The sequence below is a fragment of the Etheostoma spectabile genome, chromosome 21 (genome assembly GCF_008692095.1).
Source record: "Etheostoma spectabile isolate EspeVRDwgs_2016 chromosome 21, UIUC_Espe_1.0, whole genome shotgun sequence".
Classification (NCBI taxonomy): domain Eukaryota; kingdom Metazoa; phylum Chordata; class Actinopteri; order Perciformes; family Percidae; genus Etheostoma; species Etheostoma spectabile.
This window is the reverse complement of record NC_045753.1, coordinates 1,895,673-1,920,643: the sequence shown is the minus strand read 5'-3', so window position 1 is coordinate 1,920,643 and position 24,971 is coordinate 1,895,673. Positions and strand designations below refer to the sequence as shown.

Genomic DNA, 24,971 nt, shown 5'->3' with positions numbered 1-24,971 from the left:
TATGCCCTCTGTATTTTAAGGAAGAACATATATTTATTTACAATACATTATTCATTCACACAGAAAATTGGTGTCCTTAAAAGGTTGGATTTTACTTCATTTTTTAATTAAGGCATTAAGATCAATTTCCAAAACATGATGTTTTTATTCCTCTTTTTAGTCAACTTAAGCATGGGTGTGTAAACTGCGGAGCACAACTGTATAAGAATCCAGGCTACTCGGTACATGGTTGGAATAATCATCAGTCTGGATCGATGGAAGCACATTTCCAGGAAAAAGCCTGACTCGAGCTCCTTCACCTTCCGCTCTGTGTGTTGCCGTTCTCAAACGTTAAAACAACAAACTTTGAGCTAGCAAACTACACGCTGAAAATAGAACATTTTGAAGACAATTTGGAAGCAGGCCTGCCTGGCTCTTTCTGTGAATGATTGTTAAGAATTCCAAAGACTATGTTTACGGAATTTACTCTCTTACTGGGACGTTTTGGGGAATTATTAGCAGGGATTTGCTACTGACAAAGTACACACGGCGATACACTGGTAAAGAGCAAATGCTGTTAACCATGTGTCAAATTTAAATAGCTTACGTTAATGTATTGTGCAAACAGTTACCTTCATTTAATATTGTATGTAGATACTATTGTATAAATAAACAATGTATCATTTATCACACTCAAAATGAGAAATAGCACTGTCCTAATATTTCTGATTAATTCAATGAAATACAATAATTATGCATGATGTCCACATATGTCTGTAGGAGGTACATGTGCATGAGTGCATGAATTAAAAGCTGTGAGACACAAAGAGAGACGCAGACCTACTTTATTACATACAGCATCCCGTCAAGTACATCACCAGGCGATGCGTGTGGTTCAGTTTGGAATGGTTTGCATAGGTACAGTATAAAGCTTTTATTGGTACAGCTCCTCTGACATTGAACATGAAAAATGGTGTATAACACTGAATAATGGCTAAAACAAGGGCAGTCTTGAAGGCTGTTTTAGATTTGTGCAAAAAAATGGAATTGAATTTTTCTCTGAACACGACTGCTGGCCCTCAACTCTTATTCATTCATTTTTTCTGCTTTGACGGACGTAATAAAAACTGATGAAGAAGACAGTTGCTAAGAAAATGAGTTGCGAACTCATTTGGCAGTGAAGACCACTTTTGTACCTCCTCCTTGGCTCTGTATTTAGGCTTTAGGATAGCTAGCTATCATTGGCCAATTTGGCCAATCACAAGTCGCTTTAGAGAGAAAGAGCGTCCCTATTGGACGTTCTCCTAATGCAGATGCACGTGCACGGTCTTTCCCGTTAGCCAAAGGCTCAGGGCTGCAGCAAATTTAAAGGCTTAACTACTTAACTCAGAAAAAACAGACTTTATGGTAAACAATCTACAGTATACAGTATATAGTACACAAAGGGATGAATGAATTGCTGTGAAAACATTTGGGTGAGCTGGTCTGCAAGGGTTAGCCTTTAGCCTAGCTCCATGAGGGCTCTGTTTGGTTTCCTCTGGCGTCTCCTTGCTTGGAGGGCAGCATTAGCCCGCTACAAGGACCAGAAGGCCGAACCAGCGGCACCGCCTAGTGCTGCCATCCCAACGAGGACTTGCCAGTGAAACGTCAACGCGGCAGACGAGCTAGTAATTTAGCCTTCTGCTAACCATAGCTAACGGCTGCAGCTCATTAAAGTTCATGTTTATGTAGCTAGTCACAGTATGTCATCACTTCAGCAAGGTGATCTTTAGATGGGCTCCTAGTTCTCCGTTGTAGATCTTCTTCATGATTTAGTTGGTGGTGGTGGTGTGTTTTTATTGTACACACAATACAAATCTAACCTAGTTCAGTTTTAAAGGACTTATCGTATTTTTGCTTTCTTGCCAAGAGTTTAATGAGAAGATTGATACCACTCTTAATAGAGGTGGAAAAAAAAACATTGTCTTTCTTGATTCTCTCTTGAAAAATCAAGCTCAAGTCTTTATTTAGCCAAAGCGACGCTAGTCGCCTGGAATTCATTTTGGGGATTTTGCTGATCAATGTGTGACTTAGCAAACCTGTTCTCCCCACAGCGTTTAGGCAGCCTCCAGATCAAATTCTGACTGTGCAAAAGTGTTAATTGCCGTGTATATGAGACCACAACGCATGCCGTGAAGAATAAAGAATGAAGGCATGTTGTCAGAGTGCTTGAGCCCCGCTACAATCTGCCTTCAACCCGTTGTCATTCCCAAGCCGTCAAATATGGATGAATATGGATTAGTCAGGACGCTTTTGGCGTCAAATCATCTGCCTTACAAGCTACAGATCAGAAAGACAGGAGAGTCTAAAGCTGCCTACAATGTTCCGTGGTAAAACCGTGGTAGGGTGCCAAGCAGAGAGGCAGGAAAACAATGGAACCACTTTATGATAAAGCATTACAGTATGTAGTGTTGTATCCAGTGTTTGAGTGCCTTAATTCTTACACTAAGAATTATAGCAAACAAGCTAACATTGAATGCTTAAATTTTTTGTAAATGTGAGTGGATGTTTTTCATTTACATCCCTAATGCTAATTGAGTCTAACATAACTAAAAGATAATTGTTGTAAATGAAGTTGTTTATTTTAACTATGGCATATTACATGTGTCAAGTAGTTACAGAGTGAGAAAACAAATTATGTATAGAAATAAAAAATGTTAGTGCAACAAGATCAGATAATCGTTTTATCATCGCATCGTAGCCCTAACTCTCATGTCCAGTGATATCAATCTTCTCAATGTTGTTGATTCTCAACAAGAAAAAAAAATGAAAATCACACTATTATCATAACCATGTGGTCCAAAATTACATCCGAAAAATGGCTCCATGTGGCGTCCAACCCTGTTGGTAAGTCGGTCTGTGGATCCGTTTGTCTGTCTTTGTGATAGGACGGGAACCCTCAGCCAAACCGGGAGCAGAAACGCGGGGGGGGGGTTATTCATGCTTGCGGCGCTGACTCCTCTCCTGATAGATCTGCTCCGTGAACGGTCTGAAAACACAGCAGAACAAACATCAACTTGAATATGAACTCAGCAGCTCGTGTCATCACCAGAACCCCGTCTTTTCATCATGTAACCCCCGTCCTCCAGCAGCTCCATTGGCTCCCAGTTCAATTCAGAATACAATTTAAAATCCTTCTGCATACTTTCAAAGCCATCCATAACCTTTTTCCTCCATATCTATCTGAACTCCTTCACATCCTCTCCCCCTCCCCCTCCCTCAGATCCTCCGCCTCAATCCACCTCACTGTACCCCCAGCTCGACTTGTCACCGTGGGGACCAGAGTCTTCAGCCGCTCTGTTCCCCAGCTCTGGAACTCACTCCCACCTGACCTCCGCAGTATCGAATCTCTCCCCCTGTTCAAAACCAGACTCTAACCCACCTGTTCAAAACCAGACTCTAGCCCACCTGTTCAAAACCAGACTCTAGCCCACCTGTTCAAAACCAGACTCTAGCCCACCTGTTCAAAACCAGACTCTAACCCACCTGTTCAAAACCAGACTCTAGCCCACCTGTTCAAAACCAGACTCTAGCCCACCTGTTCAAAACCAGACTCTAGCCCACCTGTTCAAAACCAGACTCTAGCCCACCTGTTCAAAACCAGACTCTAACCCACCTGTTCAAAACCAGACTCTAACCCATCTGTTCAAAACCAGACTCAAAACCCCCCTGTCCAGCTGCTTATTTGTAAAACACTGTCCCGCCATTTCTTTTCAAACAGACTTTCCACTTTCTGTTCCCTGATCTGTCTTATGTTGTAAACCAGACCTGAGAGCTTAAAAGAAGGCCTGTTAAATAAAATTACATTTAATTATTATTATATAGTGTTCAAAATCAGACTTGGAACAGCGTCCCACTCTGCCAGGGCCGCATGTTCGATGACACCTACCATGTATATTGTTTGAATGATAGATAACCCTTGTGTTCCACCATGTTCTCGCGCTTGTTGCATGAAGCACCAGTTTGAATAACACCCTGAAATGAGAAGAAATGACAGGAGCCCTTCAACAAGCCGGGGATCAGACCTGTTGTTAGGCTGTTGTCAGGGGGCTGACATTGCTTTAGCGCTCTAATTGACAGCAGACTAGTGTGCAGGAGATTGCAGGATGTAGGCTAGTCCTCGTTATATTTTATCATGACAGTACTGTGAAGCCTGTAGTATTGTTTTTATTTCATATCTTTTTAAACACACCCTTATAACTTTCCTTGTAGTTGGAGATCATATCATTAGAAAGACAAAAAAATCTGCATTGCCTGCTGGTAGCTGGTGGCTGGCTGCAGTATTATTTATTCTTCTTATTTCTTATTTTTATCCTTTATTAATCCCACAAGGGGAAACTACACTTTTTCACTCTGTTACAGTTTAGGTCATAAACCCCGCCCTCTCCATGTTATTGGATGGGACGTGGGCCAAACTAAAAAACGTACAAGGCAATTCATATTTTCCCAAAAATGGTTCTCGCCATTTTAAGTAGCTCTGATAACATTATTTGTTCAAGTGTTAATTTTCCTGATTAGTCTTGTTATTTGATGCTATAAAAACGGGGTGAAACGTCATGATTGACAGCTGGGATTGACTTGCGATTGGTCGGGGCGGGGCTGCCGCGGTTCCACCGCCAGATCACTACCGCGCAGAGTTCCAAAATTAAAAAATCTGGGATATTTTTTGGCTTCACTTTTGTACAGTGGGAGAAAGTGGAGACGCGTTGTCCATCTTCTTCTTCTTTTTTTTGTTACTGTCTCTGGTCCCAGTAGCTGTCCTAACTTCTTTGTCTGTTCTCTGCACTAGACCGTTTGGATGTTTTTCCTCAAGATTGTACATTAGTCGTTCAATACAGATAAATTAAAATTGGGAAAATCTTGGGAATGAGCTTGCTATTCATATGATATGGAGAAAATCAAAAACCCAATATTTCTGATCAAATACATCAATATCGATATTGCGGCAATATTGAAGGGTTGACTATTGGTGCTTCGACCAAAAAACAAAATCTTCTTAACCCTCATGTTGTCCTCGGGTCAAATTGACCCGTTTTCCTATATCAATATTCTTTTTAATTCCCCAAAATAACATGACTGATTCCACACAACGCTCTTTGGCAAGTACACATCTCTACTTTCATATATTTTGGGGCGTCTTATTCAATTTTATAGTATTTGAAAACAAATTGAAGTGTTTTTGAAATAGTATTGAGTAAAAGTTGACATATTCCAGTCTGTGATTATCCATCAACATCCATTCCTTTAATTTTAGTCTCAATAATTCCTAATTTCTGCTTTTCTAACTCAAACATTAGGTATAATTTCCTATAAATCATTATAAATCATTGACCATAAATTCCCAAAACAACTGTGCAACTAAAGTTAATAAGTTAGTGTTACGTTGTGTAAAAAATGTCAAAAAAGTGTCACAAAAACGTAAAAAAAATTAAACTAAATGCTACTTTACTGACAAACGTGAACAGGGCTTAGACCAAAAAAAAGACTTACCCCTCAAATCGTATCGCCACTTTGTAAGACACAGCTACTATGGCAACGAGGACGAGACCAGCCGGACTAGCACCGCTGGAGACAGAGAGGGAGAGAAGAAAGACCGAGACAGATGGGTTAGCTCACGTATTGTATGTAGGACACGTATATGCGCCATGGAGTACACAGTGGAGTACCTTTTGAGGCCTGTTAATATGTCTTAAACATATGTGAAGTGTGTAATGATAGGGAGCAGGAGAGGTAGAGTAGTACATAGAAAGAGCGACGGAACGAAGACGGCAGAACTTGAGAGGGAATTAAAAATCATTCTCTTTGTGTTTACCCAAATACATTTTCACTGTCAAACTTTACCAACAAACAAAAACGTAATGTGAAATGGCTACGTCTCCAAGAGCTGAAGTAAAGCAAACAAGTAGCTCCCTGAATGCCAGAGAAGAAGTGAAACTGGATTACATTTTTAAGTGAAAAATAAAAAAAGACCCTTTAAAAAGGGTTTTACTGTGTTCAAAAACTGTTTTACCCTGTAGTTCATCCGGGTGGAACAAAGAAACACCCAACACAATGACCTACTCCTGATAAGAAAGTGGCACAGTGACACAGATTTCACCTAGTAAGAAATATAGTTAACTGGCAAATCACTTTCATCCAGTGGAACACATAATGGTGGTAATGCATCGGGCATAATTAACTAAAAAAAAGCTGTGATTGCACGCCTAAAAGCCATATCATGTGGATCAGGAGTGTGAGTCACAAAAGGCTATTATGTCAAATCGCTGTAGACACATAGAGCACTGCTGGTATATATAGAACTATATACCATGTGTGGGCTGGACTGCCACATATGTAACCTTAAACATTGCACATTAATTATATAATTTGTTACTAAACCACGTATTGAAGCTGACCATTGTCAACCTGTGATTAAGAAAAAGAAAGAAGCATAATCTGACCATCGGGCTGGCTAAACGTGACTTATTAAACTGTCCACCATCTTCCTCAAGCAGGCAGTAATGGAGGCACCAGGATGCAGATTACAAAAAGTCCAGTTAAAGTTATGCTTTTCTGGAATTTTTAAGGCTAGTTATGTTAACAATTAAAAGTCAGTTAAAAATATATTCAATCAGTCTAATATATAGAGTAAAAATATATAAAAGGAAAATATAAGATCAAATAGAAATAGATTCAGAAACATGTAACGCATCAGAAGACAAGGAAAAGGGAAGAGGAAAGATCAAGTTTCTTCAGGAATCCATTTTGGCATCTCCTGGAGGAGAAGACATGTGGAACCCTGGATATCTCAAAGGAGAACTGCAGGAGCACATCCGCACTCAACACAGAGACTCAGAAAGGAAGAACCCCCTAGGCTCACCAGGGTATGTGCCTAGACCCTCAGAACCATCAGCCCCGTTTGACGCATCACTACCCAAGCTCAGTGAGGTCAGGCAGGTGATCCAGCAGGCGAGATCTGCTTCAGGACCAGCCCCGAACGCAATACCCTACAAGCTGTTTAAGTACTGCCCAGGAGTGCTGAAGCTGCCAAAATCATTTAGACATATCCTATACTGCAACATAAATATGATACAAGCTGTCCTCATCCAGGAGACGGCCATATGGGTCGATTATGTAAGCATTAATTAACACCAGACAATCATGTTTTTCTGTCAGGTGGAAACCTCTCGTGGCTGTAGTAAAAAGTAAAAGAGCGCCAAACGTGAGGAGGCAGGTTTGGGTGTTGGATGGGTCAGGACAGGACTTTAACCCAAGAGAATGGGGTTCATGTCCAATGTGAAAACAAAAGTCAACTGTCATTTTGAAATCATTTGAATTTGACGGACCTTAGTGCGGGACAAAATGCAGTCCATGACGTCATGTTACGTCCTCATTTTAATAGTTTTACATAACTGACTTTGAGCACATGTATGTTCGATCTGCAACTTAACGTCATTTTTGTTGAAAAACGTTAAATGAGTTGAACAGTCACACCATTAAACCGCCGCTTTACTGCAGTGTATTTGTCATTTTAGGAGTCTTTGGAAATCGACTTATAATGCTGTTTAGGTATTTTGTGGTGCGATGATACAAATGCTTTATGTTCACAGAGGGAATACAGGCAATCTTTTGTTTTTCTCCCTGGATAACCATAAACCAGGTCAAGACGTAGGAAGTGATGAAAGGTTTGACACAACCTGTGGTTTCCAAAAATTACTTCTTCAATTATTTTAACTGCCCTGACCTTTTTGAAGATCACGGGAGCTACAGAAAATGGGACTGCACCGCGGGCACACACTGGGAGCTTTCTGTTCCGAGATTTAAAAGCAGACGTCAGTACTTTTTGTCAGAATTGCTTACCTTTAGCTCGAGAAAGAAGTCCTTGATTTTTGTTTCTGACACCAAATCTGACATTTACCATTTGTATTGCGATCCTTGAAACATTATTAGGGATTTAACATTTGGTCAGCTTTTACATTTCACCCCTAACAGTCACTTAGATGAAACATGTCCCTTTAACAAAACTTTTGTGTACTGTGCTGAAACAACTAACGTGACTCCAAGTTGCAAACAGATAGTCGATATCTCGAACAATGATGTCCTAGGTCATGTGACAACACGCCATTTAAAGCCCTTTAAAGCCCTTTAAATTAGGCAATCTTTGACACTCCTCCTAAAAGGACTTAACAGATCCTTCTCAAATTGGGTCAACAGCATGTAAAGACCTTCACAATGCCCCATTGCAAAGCTTTGTGTTTTTGTGGAACGGTGTTCTGCGAGGCAGGCAGTTTGCGTGTATGCTGTCTTATTCATCACTTTAGGGATGTTCCCTCCAACACATCTATTTCTTTAGATTCATGTGCATGTAAGTTTTATATACATTTTAACAAAGTGTACTGAGTTATGATGGCAGGAGGAGGTGAACAAAATTGTTTGACTCCAGATTTCCGTCTCAGTTCAGTAACAACTGTGATTACAGTCGTGTCACGCTTTTCGATATAAGTGTGACACACAACACTGGCTTCAGATAGGCCCTCTGACATATCGCTGAGTCAGTGGGCCTTCTGTGTTAGGCTCTATTTACCACTGACCCATATTTCAACTTGTCCTAATTACAAATAATAGCCAAAACTGGTCAGACTGTCAGCTCTCAAGCTGTCAACTTGTTTGTGCCAAACTGGTAAGTAATTCCCATTTATCAGACAAACACAGCCTGAGGTAGAATTATTTCTTCTTTTTGCATGTTGACACCCCCCCCCCACGTTACATGATTTGTTATCTGATCATATGATTCCCAGAGAGCAGAGTTGTTGGTTTGGTGTAAGTTACTGAGCATCTGAATAATTGAATGCTGATTTAAGCATTATATTATTTTCCATTTTCTGCATCTGTCTAATTTGCTCAGGCCTGTGAGTCTCAGTCTGCATGCTGTTGCCTGAATCTGCATCTTTGCACATGAATATGCATGTGTTTCCATATGTTCTGTCTATATGAATCAGGCTGCACATGCTCATATGCTGGCAGCATGAAATGAAGTACTTGGACAAAAAATCTGTATTAATTTTCTCAATCACTCACTTTTACATAAGACAGGGTAATGCCCAATGTGCCAAAAGTGCCCTACTTGATTAAGAATGAATGTATGAACGTATGCAAATTTACACCTCCACAGAAATTGCTAAATAACAATTGGCCTAAGGAAATGATTAACATGTATGAACATTTGAATGCATGGCACACACACACCACCACTGAAGGTGAGACCATCATTATATGGCTTGCAAGAATACTGTAAGTAGGTCAGATGCTCATATTTGTATTGATGTTTCTTGTGGTTATATAGTGCTCAACCTTAGGACGAGTGTTTGCCCGCTGATTCAGGGCATACATGTTCCTGCACACACACACACATGCACACGCATGCTTACACAAATTCTCATAAACATCCACAGACAATGCTCAGGGAAGGCATGTAGCAGAACAAATCCAAATGAGACGTTTACTCACGAATCTGACACATCTACAGATTATTTTACATTTACAAATCTGGGCACACCTCTAAAGATACGACTTCACAATTTTTGCAGCCCTCAGCAGCTAGTCACTGCCATTGTTGTATGTAGTCTTAAGTGATATGTCTAAAGTCATAAACAAGTGTTTGTCTGTACTGATATATATATCACAGTGTAGCAAATGTCTACAAAAGATTATATTTAGATGGACCTAAAAGAGGGGTATTTAACTAGGAATCAATGCATCAAATCTGGAGTTCCACAGGGAAGGATATAAGTCCGCTGCCGTTTTGGCTCTGGGGGTTGTTTGTCCACTCCTTTGGTCAGAACCGAAATATCTTTACAAATTTGAAGAAGACTGCCATATATAAATTGAACAAAATTATAAATGCAAAACTTTAGTTTTTGCCCACACTTTTTGTGAGCTGGACTTTTTCTATGTACAGAAAAAGGCTTATTTCTCTCAAATATTGTTCACAAATCTGTCTTCAACAGTTTTTTTTTTACTGACTGGTTTTTGGTACACAAGTAAGTTGTACACAAATTAAACTGAATGTTTTTTTTGTGACAAATGTGAACAGCGCCAGAGACAAGTCCAGTCCTATTGAATAATCCAAAAATGCCTGCATTGTTTGGAGGAATTTAGAAACAGATGCATGTGCTTTATGCCAACTTTACACCAAGCGACTTTTCAAGCGATTCTATTGTTGCAGACTATTTTCCATTATCAAAATAAAGTCACAAGAGTCTTGCTAGAGTGGATCAATATTGTATATTTGATCACGACAATGATCAGAGCAGACCGCATCAACTGTGATTGGTCCGCTCTGTCATGGCTTGGTGGCCTCGCAATTCCCTCAACTCACATCCAAGTTCTCCTTCACCATAAACAACACGATATCAAGGAGAGGGTTAACTTTTCTTGCTACAGATTTCCCACCGTGGTCGGAAAGAACAGGGGAGACATGTGCGATGTGATTTTGCCCAGAGCAGAGAGAGCCCTTTTTAAAGTAAGAGCATTGTTGTTGTTGTGTCTCGCTCAAAAATACCGCTCATTCCCACAAGCACAGCACATGATAAAGGTCCGTGATGTAGCTGAAGGGCAGCATTCACCAGGCTGTCAATTTCTTAGCTAATGTTTTGCAAGTAGGTGAGCTGAAACAGCTAAATTGCTTGCTTAAGCATTTGCTCCACCGCTTGAAGTTAGAATTCTTAAGATTTTCAATGCACCAAACCCCAGTTTGGATTCAATTTATGGACATTCAATGATCTGTATTTGAACTCAGTAGTTAAATCATCTTTAATTTGGTTACTGTTCCACTTGTACACTATTCCTGTGTGGAATTCATGTCACAAGCTAAGTTTTCATCCACACGGTTTTATCCAAATTAATTCTTTGTTTTGCAACTTTCTCTGTCTTCCGCAACTTAATTGCAAACAAACATACAAAAGACTAGTGGGACCATATTTTGATTTCCAAAAAGAGGACACTCGGTCTGGTCACAAAACACAAATTCTGAAAGGCTTCTCAGAGGTTAAACATGCTCAATGGTAATAAATATAAAATAATGTAATAAAATAAAATATGTAACAGCCTGTACAAAATAATAGCAATAACAGCTCTTTTCTGATCTGCTCCCTGTATGTGCTCCCTGTCTGATCTGCTCCCTGTATGTGCTCCCTGTCTGATCTGCTCCCTGTATGTGCTCCCTGTCAGATCTGCTCCCTGTATGTGCTCCATGTCTGATCTGCTCCCTGTATGTGCTCCCTGTCTGATCTGCTCCCTGTATGTGCTCCCTGTCTAATCTGCTCCCTGTATGTGCTCCCCGTCTGATCTGCTCTCTGAATGTGCTCCATGTCTGATCTGCTATCTGTATGTGCTCCCTGTCGGATCTGCTCCCTGTATGTGCTCCATGTCTGATCTGCTCTCTGTATGTGCTCCCTGTCTGATCTGCTCCCTGTATGTGCTCCATGTCTGATCTGCTCCCTGTATGTGCTCCCCGTCTGATCTGCTCTCTGAATGTGCTCCATGTCTGATCTGCTCCCTGTATGTGCTCCATGTCTGATCTGCTCTCTGAATGTGCTCCATGTCTGATCTGCTCCCTGTATGTGCTCCCTGTCTGATCTGCTCCCTGTATGTGCTCCCTGTCTGATCTGCTCCCTGTATGTGCTCCCTGTCTGATCTGCTCCCTCTATGTGCTCCCTGTCTGATCTGCTCCCTGTATGTGCTCCCTGTCTGATCTGCTCCCTCTATGTGCTCCCTGTCTGATCTGCTACCTGTCTGACTTTAGCTGTAACCCCCCCCCCCCCCCCCCAATGCCCCGGACAATACATAAAAAGAGGACGTTTGGTCACCGCACAAATGACATTGCAACTTTTATCGCAATTTTATTCTGTTCTGAATTTATTCCTTTTTTTTTTTTTAAAGAAGCAATATAATGAAAAATAACTAATAGGGGTATCAATAAAAACTCAAACCGTTTAGAAGCATCAATAAGAGTAGTAGTTTTGATAAATTCCTAACAATAGCCTGTGAGGGGTTAAACCGCATAGACTGAAATCAGCAGTTCAGGCTGAGGCAGAGGCTGCTACTGTATCTCAACTCAACAAAAGAGGGGGAGAGAAACACAGAGGTGACAATAAGAGAAAATGAGACTTTGGTTTGATCACGCAAAGCTTGCAGTGCAGAATATACAGGCTGAAAGTGAATAAAATTCAAAGCAAGAGAGAAAATGGGGCTTTATTTGACTCAAAAATGACTATAGAGAGGTGAGTGAAAATGGGGGGCTAATAGCTTTTACTGGTGGCTGTTTCCCTGGAGCGCTGGTCTAGAAACTACGCCCGCCGGGCTCCGAGAGATGTGGTCACAGTTGTCATAGAGACAAAAAAGTTTTTACCTCCTAACCTTCAAGAGGGAAGTAATTTGAAACTCTGAGAAAACAACATTTTCCATTTGCAGGCTTCAGTTTATCATCTATGCCGCTTCTGCATGCCCTTTCCTTTATTTAGAACGCCATTTGACGTACAGTATTTTAGCACTTTAACAGCCAGGCGGCAAGTCATTTTCCTTTCACTGGATTTTATTTATTTGTACAACAACTCCTCGGGTAAGGGTTAATGACGAACTGGGTAAAAATAACTTGCTGTAGGGTTTTTTTTCCGAGCCAATCTCAGCTACAAACACATTAGATTCAAAATACACTTTTTTTGACCTCAGATACAGTCGGGAAAGTGACCTCTCCTCCTTTCCAGTTACACGCACGCACGCACGCACACACACACACTTACATGAGTGCCAAGCCGAGGTAGTTGGCAGTGCTGCCCCAGTACATTGGGTTCTCTACGATGTTGAAGGGAAAGCCTGTCACCTTCTCATCCATCAGGATGCCAAAGTAATCACCTGGAAAGTCCAAACACACACACCACACACACACACACACACACACACACACACAAACACAAAGTGAGTTCATGTTTCTTTTCATAACTAAAACCTGTCTATTTTATTGATATCACTTTTCCTGTTCAGTGATGCAACAGGCTGGAGCACATCCCAGCATGCACTTGGCTTAAGCGGGGAACTTCTCTGGAGGTGTAACAGTTGTCTCTAGGCACCAGTTTATCAATAAGTACAGGTCAACAGGGTTTCAGAGGCGAACCTGGTGGACTGTGTTGCCATGGTTACGACAGATTTTCGACCAGTTGTCATGCTACAATCAGTTTTGACATGTCTCTGACAAAACAGCGGGCATTGAAGTCCGACTGAGGATGCGCTGCCAGGGAACCCGGCTTTGGCAGCACACAGCCTTGTTAATGCGACAGTGTCTGGCTGCCCCCCCCCCCCGTCACCTGGCTGCTACTGATATACAACATACAGGCACATGGACACGACTTCATGGGAAATACTCCAGAGTAAAAGTTTGATTGTTGTACCAACACAGAAATAATGATAAATGAACTGAAAATTAAATTCATAGAAATATTTTGTGACCTGCTGGGTGTGACAAAACAGTGGTTGCACACAAGGCACCTATACATAAGGTATGTAGCAAAAAGACAGCATGAAAAACAAAGAAGACATCAAAATATCATCTTTTTGGTAAAATGCCCTTAAAAGCTACAGGTAAAAAGTAAGGTTAAAGGTATATATATATATATATATATATATATATATATATTATATATATATACACAGTATGTACTGTACATATATATACATATATACACATATATACGTATGTGTGTATTTATATATATATATGTATGTGTACACACTCACACACACGCATACATAGGACACAAAGGGTGACATTCAGCTTTATTGAGGCACACTATAGAACTGCAGCTCTTTATAAGGATAATTAGGGGTTGCCTTACTTTGAAAAATGTATTTGTGGACCCACACAGCATATGCCTAATTTTTTTTCAAGTTTACTGAACTGCTAAATATCTCAGATCCAAGCCTCCAAAGATGGGAGACAGGCTGTCTACAAACTAAGTAGCATGAGCTGTCTTGCTAGTAGTGTTAAGACAACCACAAGGTCTGCTGGATGAATCACATTACAAACATACAGCATTTGTTGAAACAGTGTCTAAGGTTTGAGCCTCTGGGTGGGTGTTTGAGAGCAAGTGTTGCTAGGAGACCTGCTGTCAACGTGTGTGGTGTGCTGCAGACTGGAAAAAACATCAGACCAATATTATAGTGTAGTATTAAGAGAGCCGGGTGCATGAATAACTGCTGACAGGCAGAACTGTAAACAAAGTCAATTTCTAATAAAGCTCAGCGTAAGTTGATTCAGTTGACTTCTGTGCTTTTTCATTCTCCTTATCTCGCTTTTGGGGTCTACTAGAATATATTCACATGTGTTGGTGTTTAAAAAACATGATGTTTCTCATACTGCCCATTGATTCTGATGACTGTGTCTGAAATGCCGTGTCTGAGCCTGGGCACCAATCAAATTACAGCAACCACACAGTCAGTCGGTACCAAAGAAAAAACATGTTCCATGGAGAACGTCTCGGGTTACGTATGTAACCCTTGTTCCCCGAGATAGGGGAACGAGACACTGCGTCGGTTACGACACTATGGAAACGCCTTTGTGTCGTAACCGGCGCAGTTCGAGTTCCCCTCGAAGGGGAACGTCTCGGGTTACGTATGTAACCCTTGTTCCCTGAGATAGGGGAACGAGACACTGCGTCGGTTACGTCACTATGGGAACGCCTTAGTGTCGTAACCGACGCAGTGTCTCGTTCCCCTCGAAGGGGAACGTCTCGGGTTACGTATGTAACCCTTTTTCCCCAAGATAGGGGAACGAGACACTGCGTCGGTTCGCCGCACCTCGCCCCGCCTGGAGTGCCTTGCTTCATAGAGAGAGCTAATGAGCTATGTGCCGGCATGCTTATATATGCCCCTACGGTTATGCCGTCACATGCTACCGTTCTCACTAGGACCAATAGGATTGGAGTAGTTTTCATTCGCATTCAGCCCTGTCATGCCTAAAGGCGTTCCCATAGTGTCGTAACCGACGCAGTTCGAGTTCCCCTCGAAGGGGAACACCAACGTAGAGTGATTCACCACTGCGGAACAATGAATACAATTTAAATTTCTTCCTTGTTTCGGAATCAAAAATTTGGGGTAGTGCAGAAGTAAAACACCAAAAACAAGGATGTGTATACTGATAAAAGTTCAATTTCAGTTCAGCACCAGTAGTAGTTTTAGTATGTTTCTTTGGTTCTGGAGGTTGATGGTAAACAATAATAGTGTTATAATATAATATAATAATTGTGTGTGTGTGTGTGTGTGTGTGTGTGTGTGTGTGTGTGTTACCTGTCTTTAACAAATAAAAAAATTGGGGACATCTGAACCACTTGCAGGACACGGCCCACTGTAACCTGCGTACTAACTATTGTTTGATATGTCATAATTTCCTATATTGTGTACACACACACACACACACACACACACACACACACACACACACACACACCAGAGGCACAGTAGGTACAACTGACCTGCTGAGTTACACATGTGGTGCTGCTGGCCCTGAGGCTGTTAATGTCCAAGTTGTGTAACAATTTTCATTATGTGTGATCATTTAAACGCCACAGGTGGGGAAGGAGGAAAAAGAGTTTTGTTTTTTTCAAAACAAATGTGTTTGGTTTTGAATAGAAAACCAGTTAACCGGCCTTCACAAACATTTTCTAAACTTATTTTTGACCTCCAAAGCAACCCATTCAGATTTAAAAGCGAAGCACAACACTTTTTGTGTGTGTTCCTGCACCACTGTTGTTTCATTGTGTTGTTTAAAAAAAACAAAAAAAAAGAGCAACCTGGATTTGTTAGAGACTATTGGCAGTGTTAGTGGTAGTTTAGAGAAGTAGGTCTGTGGTCAGTAGGTTGTAAACAGAGCCTGGAAAAACATCTGATATTGGATTGGGTTCGGATCTTCATTTCTAACCCTGGGCCATCAGTTTGAATCATCAGGTCACAGTGACTTAAGGGGCTTAACATAAAGTGAATAAGACACATCAACACCCACCCACAGGCTATATCCTCTACTCTGTGTATGCGTGTGTGTGTGTGTGTGTGTAGAAAGAAACATGGTGCACGGTGCAGGTAGACCTTTGTGGAACACACAACCATTTTCGTTAGGGATATTTATTGTTGGTATGATTATCATCATCATCATCATCATCATCACTTTATTTATAAAGCGCTTTCACATCAGCAGTAGCTGAACAAAGTGCTGTACATAAAGGCAGCAAACATAAACCAAGATAAAAATAGCAGTCACAATATCATAAAAATAATAAACTGGGGGTGAAGATCTACCCAATAACACTATATAAAAACAGATAGGATCAAGTCTCAGTTTGGGTTGAAAGCCAAAGTGTAGAAGTGAGTTTTAAGAAGAGTTTTAAAAATCGGTATTGAGGAAGCCTGACGAATGGTCAAAGGTAGGGCATTCCATAACTTAGGAGCACAAACAGAAAAGGCCCTGTCCCCTCTAAGCTTCCGCTTGGATCCGGGGACGACCCGATTATGGTCTGAAAGGTGCCCTGCCTCATGCGTATCATTACGTTGTGGTAATGTGTGAAGTTCTACCATGGACTCTGTGAAAAAATGCCGTGGTTACCTTGTGTCAAGCCATTCTAGCGTGGTATAGAAAGCCTGCAGGAAGACTCAGCTCTATTTGTGCTAGTTCTCATTAATATTCAATGAGCTAAGCTGCTTGACCTTGACTGGCTGACGGCTAGCCAATGAGAGCCTGGCTACCAGCATCCTTTAACTAGCACAACTGGGCGAGCTCATGAATAGTAATGAGCTCAGGCAACATGACATCAGACTGACCAGCTGTTGTAATTGGTCTGATTTCTCCTCTGATTTCTTTTCAGTAGCTAGAGCTGACAGAGGAGGGAGCAGTTCATTTTTACATTCATCACATAACACACGCACATATGGACACATATTCAAAAAAGAGAGTTCAGCATCCTAACAGCCTGGTGTATGAAGCTGTTGGTGAGCCTGGTGGTGTGGGAGCCCAGGCTTCTGGACCTCTTTCCAGAGGGCAGTTGATCAAACCAATTGTGAGCGGGATGACTTATGTTGTGATGTTGACTTTTTTTACTCCAAAAACCCTGTATCTCTATATTTAAAATGATATCATAAATCAATGCTATAGGTCACCTTTTACATCTGTTTGTGGGTTTTACAAATACGTAGACAGTGACGAGGCAATTTCATCTGACTTTGTCAAAAGGGAAATATGTTTTCAAATTAGCCCTTTTTCATTTCCTGAAAAGCAACAAGACATGGTCACAAGGCTTCTGGCGGTTAGCAATGATTTGTAAAACCACAACCCACAGACAGAAAGAGTGACAAATTGCACTGATTCATAAAAAAATAAAAAAATAAAATTCATGCACTGATTCATAAAAAAGTACATAAAAATGACAAAATATGGAGACACCCACCTAGGAAGGTGCCGGTGAATCCCAGAGCCAGGAAGCTGCCGACCACCAGCACGGTGCCCAGCACCATGAGACCTACACCCGCGTAGAAGACATCTGTCCTGTCCATCACCTCCCACCTGGCCTGGGCCTTCATCGCCACCGTCATACTGCAGAAAAAACGCACAGATCTCAACCACGTTCATGTCACCAGCGTATTACTCTACATTTCCCAGTTTGGATTAGTAGTGCAAAGAGCATGGAGCGCAGCATTCAGAAGACCTTGACTGTAGATTCAAGTGGTTGGAAACGAGTGAGAGAGATGAAAAGGGGATAAAGACCGAAATCAAGAGAAATGTTGGGCACTGAATTCCAATAGACAAGTCATGATTTCATCAGATTCATTTAATACTGATGTTAGGTAACACAAACATCACGAAAATATGTCACAGTTGCGCTGTTGTGTTGCTACTGTTGAAGTACCATTATGGAAATATAATAGGATACATTATTAGAATAGCTTCTTCAGGATGCAGTTTAGAGTTGAAGATTATACTGTAGCCTTACTTGTGTAAATCGGCAAAATCTCTTCAAACTGCACCCAAAGATAGTTGGAGTGTAAAAAAAAATCATAAAAAAGCTGAATGGGGGCATTTTTAAACTCCCACATTTTGGCTCCAACATGAACGCCCCATTTGGACTAATTGAGACCCCTTAGATCTGATAGTAAAACGTAATTAAACCACAGAGTTCATAAGATTAGTGTTTACAGTCTTGAAAGTGTTATAATTAATTATAATAGAAGAACACACACAGGTGCTGGGGCTGATGCTGTGTGTTGGTGCGTTGATGTGTGTGTGTGTGTGTGTGTGTGCGTGTGTGTGTGTGTACACGTACTCTGTGCTGTCTGACTGCGGTATATTTCCTGCAGACAAAAATAGTTTCCAGAACAAAACTAGGTTTGGGGTTAATAAGAGAAAACTGGGTTATTGGGTCTCTGCTGTGTCTCTTACGGTGTTGTTCCTTTGTCAGCTGAAGCACAAAGTGAAATGTGATTCAGCTTGTTTTTCCGCCACGTCAGTCACAAAGAGTAAGTGCTGGGCTCCACGGTGGCCCGGCAAGGCATACTGCTGGGATTTCGATTAGAAACGAGATGGGAAAGGGGGCAATGGGAAACGGAGATGAGGGTGGGGAGGTTGTGGGTGTGGGGTCGTTACACGCTCTGTAGCTTCTAGAACTAAAAGAAAACCTTCCATTGAAAACAATACAATTGTTTTTTCTGTCTTTAGTTAGTTTACTTCTGTATGGTTTTATGGTATAGTGTAGCATTTTTCTTGTGTGTTGTGTAACTTTGCTGTCTGTTCGTGCAGGCATGATGGTAAAAATTGAAAGATATTAAAGAGCCACTCCTGTCAAAACCATGCATCTGCCATGTGTGTACCTTTCAGAATATGAAATGGAAAGTGTGATTAGAGAGAAAGAAGAAATGAGGAGGAAGTAAAGGGTCAGGGAGTGAAGGTTGTGTGTGGGAGTCAGACAAAGTCCCTTTTAATAATAAGCCGCTTTACAGTACAGCAGAGACTGGTGATTTTACACAACCCCACTTCAGTCTTAGAATCTGGTGTTGATGCGATAATTTCACACACAAAGCTTCCCATTCTAACTCTATATTAAATATTGGGTATGCAGTTGTTTAAACCCGTCGTTTGATTTAACATTTTCTCCCATTAAATCCTGCATTTACTTGGGAGTCTTGTAGGACAAAAATGTTCCAAACAGGACAAACATCAATGAATCCATCCATCCTCCCCCCAATTTCTTGTCCTTCCGTCTCCAGTTCAACTGCACGAACAGGAACAGGAAGTTGGCAGTTTGGGCTGTTGGCATGCTTGTAGTGCCAACAGTTTCCAAACATTGATCATATTTCTAAATGTGTGTTACGGTATATTCGGTAACACTTTACTTGAAGGTATCTACATACATAGAGCATGAATATGTCATGTCACTCTACATAAACACATGACACTGTCATATCCTAACCCTAACCCTAACTTGTCATGACAAAACAGAATGACTAAAAGAAGCGTTATGTCATAAACATTTATGACTTGTTTATGTTTATGACACGTTCATGACAAGTAAAGTGTAACCGTATATTCTTTCTTTCTTTGTTAGAGTTTAATATTTCCTGGGCATAAACCGAGAGCCTAAAAGCCATGTTTCCATTTAGACCTTCTAAATGTAATTGTAAATAGCAAGAGTGCCAATGAAAATACACACAGTTAATTCAAAAATGGACTTGTTGATCCCTCAGAGTCTGGACACAATCAGTGGAGAGCATCACCGTTGTGTGCTTAGCGCAAGAAAAATACACACTTTAAAAACCCTCTAAATGTCTGTAAAGCAGCCTGTAAATGTGCAGTGGAGCTATGAAAAGAAGTGGCTGGCAATCAGCTAATCAGCACGCCACTGCATCCGTCAATGGATAAGTAAATCAATTAGGCAACAAAAGCAGCTGTAGGGTAATTGCTGTGGTCTGGGGGTCAATCAGTGGGGCAGACTCTAAGCTGGGATTGGAAACAGTAATGTGTTTTCCCACCGGGATCGCTGTAGGTGAGCTGTGTTAGGGGGGTCAAAGCTCTGTGCGTGTCTCCTGAGACTTTAGAGACTTGTACTTTCGACTTTCTGTCAAGGAACCACATGTCAGTCAAAACTGAAGTGTTCACCTTTTGTACGGGTGACTTGAACTGAGGAAGTTTCGTGTCCAAGAAGAGTGCCTGTGGGTCACGTAACACTAGCTGTGGATCCATCCACACGTTTTTATCCGAATTTAGTGATATTGAGTGAAAAAATCGTCATGGAAACAGTAACATTTGATGGAATTTCATGAATATCGACTCACAGGAAATATGTTCAGTCTCATCGGATTTTATCTTGATCGATATTCGGCTCATGCGATAAAAGCTGATGGAAACGTTATTTGCTGAATAAATACTGAAATGCGATTAAGTTTTAGGTTATTTGATGGTTGCAACCCGCCACAAAACAAAGAAGAAGAAGTTTTAGTTCATTTCCCCCAGTATTTCCTGTCTGTCTGCACACATGGAGGGGGGGGCGTCAACAAAGGCAGACGGAAGTGGACGGACGAGGAGACGAGAGACTTTCTGAATTTAATTTATCAGGAACTCGCGAAGGAAACGGCCGACAAAGGATAGGACGAGCCGTGGGACGCCCTGGGAGACAATGGAAGACGCTCGGACAGAGAGACATGTCTCAAAAAAAAAAGAGTCTCGCAGCGGTGCCGGAGGGACAATAAAAGACAAGTTGCATCTGCATCGTCATAGCGATGTGTTGATAGTGTCGTTGTTTTCTTATCATAGCTTGATATGTCGCTATCAGCTGGCACATTAGCACTATTACAACTTCATTTATTGGTGTCGGCGCCATTCATTTAGTCTAGAAAAACTTTGTTGGCAAAAGTTTGCTTGAACGTTGTGTGATTCAGTGCGAAAATGAACGGAAACACCTTCAAATGTCTGAAATCAATTTGATATGCCAATTTGATCACAAAACAGCATGTGACGTCATCACCACAAGTTTCTATTGGCTTTAAAGCCGTTAGATGGAAACACACTTTCACCAGCTTTACTGGTTTAGTGGTTTGGTCTTAGAGTTTTTTTACCAAACTTCAGATAATTTGATTGACAAGCGGATGGAAACTTAGCTAGTGTAGCGGGAAGGGTAGGAAGGTTAAACAGATGTAACACCTACTGTGACCTGTTGGATGAGGAGCTGCCATATGGGGCTGAATGATTAATCTCATCGCAGCTGCAATCGCGATCACTCTGCGATCCCATAATTGTGCGATTTAAGTATCAAAAAGGTGTGCTGTGTGTATCCAACCCTATGGAATCTTCTCCCTCAGTCTGTTAGGTCTGCTGAATCTCTGGACTGTTGGGTAACACTTTACTTGACAGTATCTACATAAGAGTGACATGACACTGTCATCACACATGCACCCTGACCAGGTCTCAAACAAAGGACATTCTCTCCTAATTTGATTGTCTGAAAAATGCCATTTTAGTGTCATAATGTTAAAAATATTTACTTTGGCGACTACGGGTGAACAAAAATCAGTCATAATCGGTGTTTACGGTCGCTTCTCCCATTGGAAATAATACATTTAGGCTCTGCCGCTAGTCTCGGCGTGGCAGCGAAGAAAACCATGTGACACAGATACAGGAAAGTTGGGGCGTCTCGGTTCTACAGCAAACCGTCTCTGCTACTACTTCAGTTTTTAGTTTTAAATTCGCTTTAGAAGCAGAAAAGAAAACTGGCAGGACAATGTACTGCTCTGAAGCAGCTTGAACCAAAGTGTTGTTGCCCGGCAACAGACATCCTTTGAGAGAGGGAAAAAAAAAATGATCTTCCGAGACTGGCATTGTGTTTCTGTGTTGTTTCGCTGAGGGCGTCCTGTCACCGTTTCGCTCCCCAGTGGGAGTGTACTTCCACTGGGTGCAGGGTGATGGCCAGCGTGGGGTGACACTGGCACACACAGAAGTGTAGGCACAGTTCAGGAGGGGAGGAAGAAACTAACGAGGATGACTAAAAGAGAACACAGAGGTGGAAGAAAGAAGAATAGGAAGAAGTATAAGATGTAGGGCAACTGAGAGAGAAACAGGGTGAAAGGGGAAGAGAGTGAGGGCCCTATTTTAATGATCTAAGCGCATGGTGAAAAAAGGGTCAGTGTTTTCGTTTTCGTTTCGTTTTTATTTCACACGTCATCACTGTACATTCAAACACAATTCCATGAGGCACAACAATCATATACAGGACGCATGAAATGGGAACCCCAAATAAGCTACAAAAAGCTTTTCAGAGGGGGCCCGAAAACAAACACGCAACAACCAACACACCTCCAAAACTCATGCCCGTGTGCCAGGCGCATGGTTCGAAAGGGTTGTACTTAGTGTCTTAATTCATTCTTAATTTAATCATAGGTGTGTTTTGGGCGTAACATGCAATAAACCAATCAGACTGTCCTCTCCCATTCCCTTTAAAAGACAGGCACGTTGGTACCTTGGTGCATTGCCAGTATGATGAAGGATTTTGCACTAGTCCATATTGCGATAAAATCACAATTAACTGTGCAGCCCTACTAGATAGATAGATAGATAGATAGATAGATAGATAGATAGATAGATAGATAGATAGATGTGTTACAGTATGAAAATCAGTCCCACAGCACAGAATATAAATATAAATGAAATACTACGATACAATATACATGCATACAATATACTTAAAATAATAATAGGATAAAATACAAGAACAAATATCTGAATATATACAAGTTGGGAATCCAAGAATGTGCAACTTAGAGTCTAAGTCTCACTATAAGTCTTACTCCACCTAAAGTCATTTACAATGACGCAAAAGTGCTATGGCTAATCATGTAATAATGTGTTGATGCTAATCAAAAATGCTTTTCATAAAATGGGAATGGGGAAAGTAACTGAGCTAATTTTGACAGGAATGAGGGATAGAAAAAATAGCAGGGTAAAGGAGACAGGTGTGTGCTTCACCTGTGGCTTCGGTACACGTTGAGCAGAATGATGATGAAGCCCAGGCAGTAACAGGCCAGGTAGGGGCCCCCACAGAGCCTGGAGAGGGCCCGCGTCCGATGCTCCCATCTCGACACCTGACAAAGGACAGAAAGCATCAAGAGGTCGTGAGATGACGGTGTTAAGGGCTGCACCGAATTCCAGTTTTTGAGCTTATAAATTCTGTGCTTTTCAGCAGCGAATATTCCATGCAGGTTATCGACAAAGGTTGTCACATTTTGTTTCATATTGTGATTAATATTGAGTGACAATAGCAATTAGCTGCATGCTGATTGGCTCCCTGACCCGGAATTAACGTTTCTAAGTGGTTGCTGGCTCGGCAACCAGGCGTCAGCTTATGGTTGGATGTTTTAAACTGCCTACATTTGGAGTTATTCATTTATTATGTAACTATACCACACATTTTAATAATGAAACACAGGTAACGGCTTGCGATACTATTTCCCATCAAATAGGGGTCCCATGGATACCAGATCTCACGGATCGGATGACGTTTTTTGAGTCACGGATTGGATCTAGCCTGGTCCTACCAGACTCTGGTACATTTCATTAGTCCAGAGAGTCTCCACTCTCACTTTGTCAGCAACTAAAGACGCTCTCGGCTGCAACTCCGAAAGCCCTGTGGTCAACTTTTTCTTGTCAAAAAAGAAGTGCGATCATGGCCTTAGTCTGGCTACGCCAGGCTAAAATAATTGAAGCTTAAATCTGCACTGCACAGTAAATATGGTCAAACCTGATGAAAAATGATTGAGGATAAACCTCCGTGAATATTTAATTTTAATTTAATTTTAATCTGTTTATTGATCCCCAATGAGAAAATTACAATTTACACTCTGTGTCCACACTTTGTTAGTAACCACACACAGTCCTGAACTACACACACACACGCTCAGGATCTGTACATGCACTAATGGAGAGATGTCAGAGTGGGGGGGCTGCCAGCTGAACCAGCGCCCTGAGCGGTTGGGGGGGAGGGGGGTACGGTGCCATGCTCATGAGCACCTGGCAGTGCCCAGGAGGTGAAGTGGCATCTCTCCAGCCACCAATCCACACTCCCTTCTTTTTTGGTCCATACAGGGACTTGAACCAGTGACCCTCCGGTTCCCAACCCAACTCCCTACGGCCTGAGCTACTGCCACCCCAATATTGAACTAATTATGAATTAATTAATATTGAACTTGTGGCAATATGTGGCAATTAGGCGACAGAGAAAAGATACTGCTGTTTGTGTCTGTTCAGAGGAAATTATAGTGTTCTTATTGCAAAAACAGCTAAAGCAGCCGTTTGTTTACAGTTTTCTGCTCTCCAAGTTGCCCCGTGCATATATTACAGGTACTGACAGCTTACCTAAGTGCTCACAATTAACCACTGTTATATGATATGGTGAACTCATCCGCCTGTGGCATTACTGACTGAAAGAGTTGACCGTGACCGTGTTGGATTCAAAATGACTGGATGACCGTGGGCAGAGGAAGTGCACTGATGGACTGTAAAACTGAAAAATAGACACACATGTTACCATGGCAACACTGTTTCTATGTTCAGGAGAGGAAGGATAGAGAAAAAAAAATTAAAATGACCAAAAGCTGTACATGGTGTTTAAAAGGAAGGCTTTCTTAACCATTAACTCATTCACTGGTTCCTAACCCAGCTTCCTACTGACTGAGCTACCGCCCCCCCCCCCCCCCCCCCCCCCCCCAAGAGATGTCAGAGTGAGGGGCTGCACATGAAAAGGCGAAGGCTTAGGGGTTTGGTGCCTTGCTCAAAAGCACCTTGGCAGTACCCAGGAGATGATCTGGCACCTCTCCGGCTACCAGTAATTAGCTATTAGCTATATAACCACATCCACAAAAACAATGTCATACGTAGATGTCAAAGGCCAGAAACA

The 24,971-nt window shown here is 41.6% G+C and overlaps 1 protein-coding gene across 1 annotated transcript; it reads right to left on the bottom strand.

Moving 5' to 3' along the window:
- Window positions 1–806: 806 nt before the first annotated feature.
- pemt (phosphatidylethanolamine N-methyltransferase) lies at window positions 807–23,628 on the bottom strand. The gene is made up of 6 exons (XM_032502823.1): window positions 23,614–23,628; window positions 23,045–23,160; window positions 17,484–17,629; window positions 12,798–12,909; window positions 5,509–5,583; window positions 807–3,007 (listed from the first exon to the last, which is right to left on the bottom strand). Exons 1-6 carry the CDS (start codon window positions 23,626–23,628, stop codon window positions 2,953–2,955), a joined length of 519 nt encoding a protein of 172 aa, XP_032358714.1. The 3' UTR covers window positions 807–2,952.
- Between the last annotated feature and the right edge of the window lie 1,343 nt (window positions 23,629–24,971).

Bases quoted from the DNA above. Each gene is read 5' to 3' on its own strand.
- pemt (XM_032502823.1), bottom strand. The intron at 5,584-12,797 runs GTAAGTGTGTGT...CTCTGTCTCCAG, and splicing joins TACCTCGGCTTGGCACTCAT to CGGTGCTAGTCCGGCTGGTC. The intron at 3,008-5,508 runs GTAAGTCTTTTT...CTGTGTTTTCAG, and splicing joins GTGGCGATACGATTTGAGGG to ACCGTTCACGGAGCAGATCT.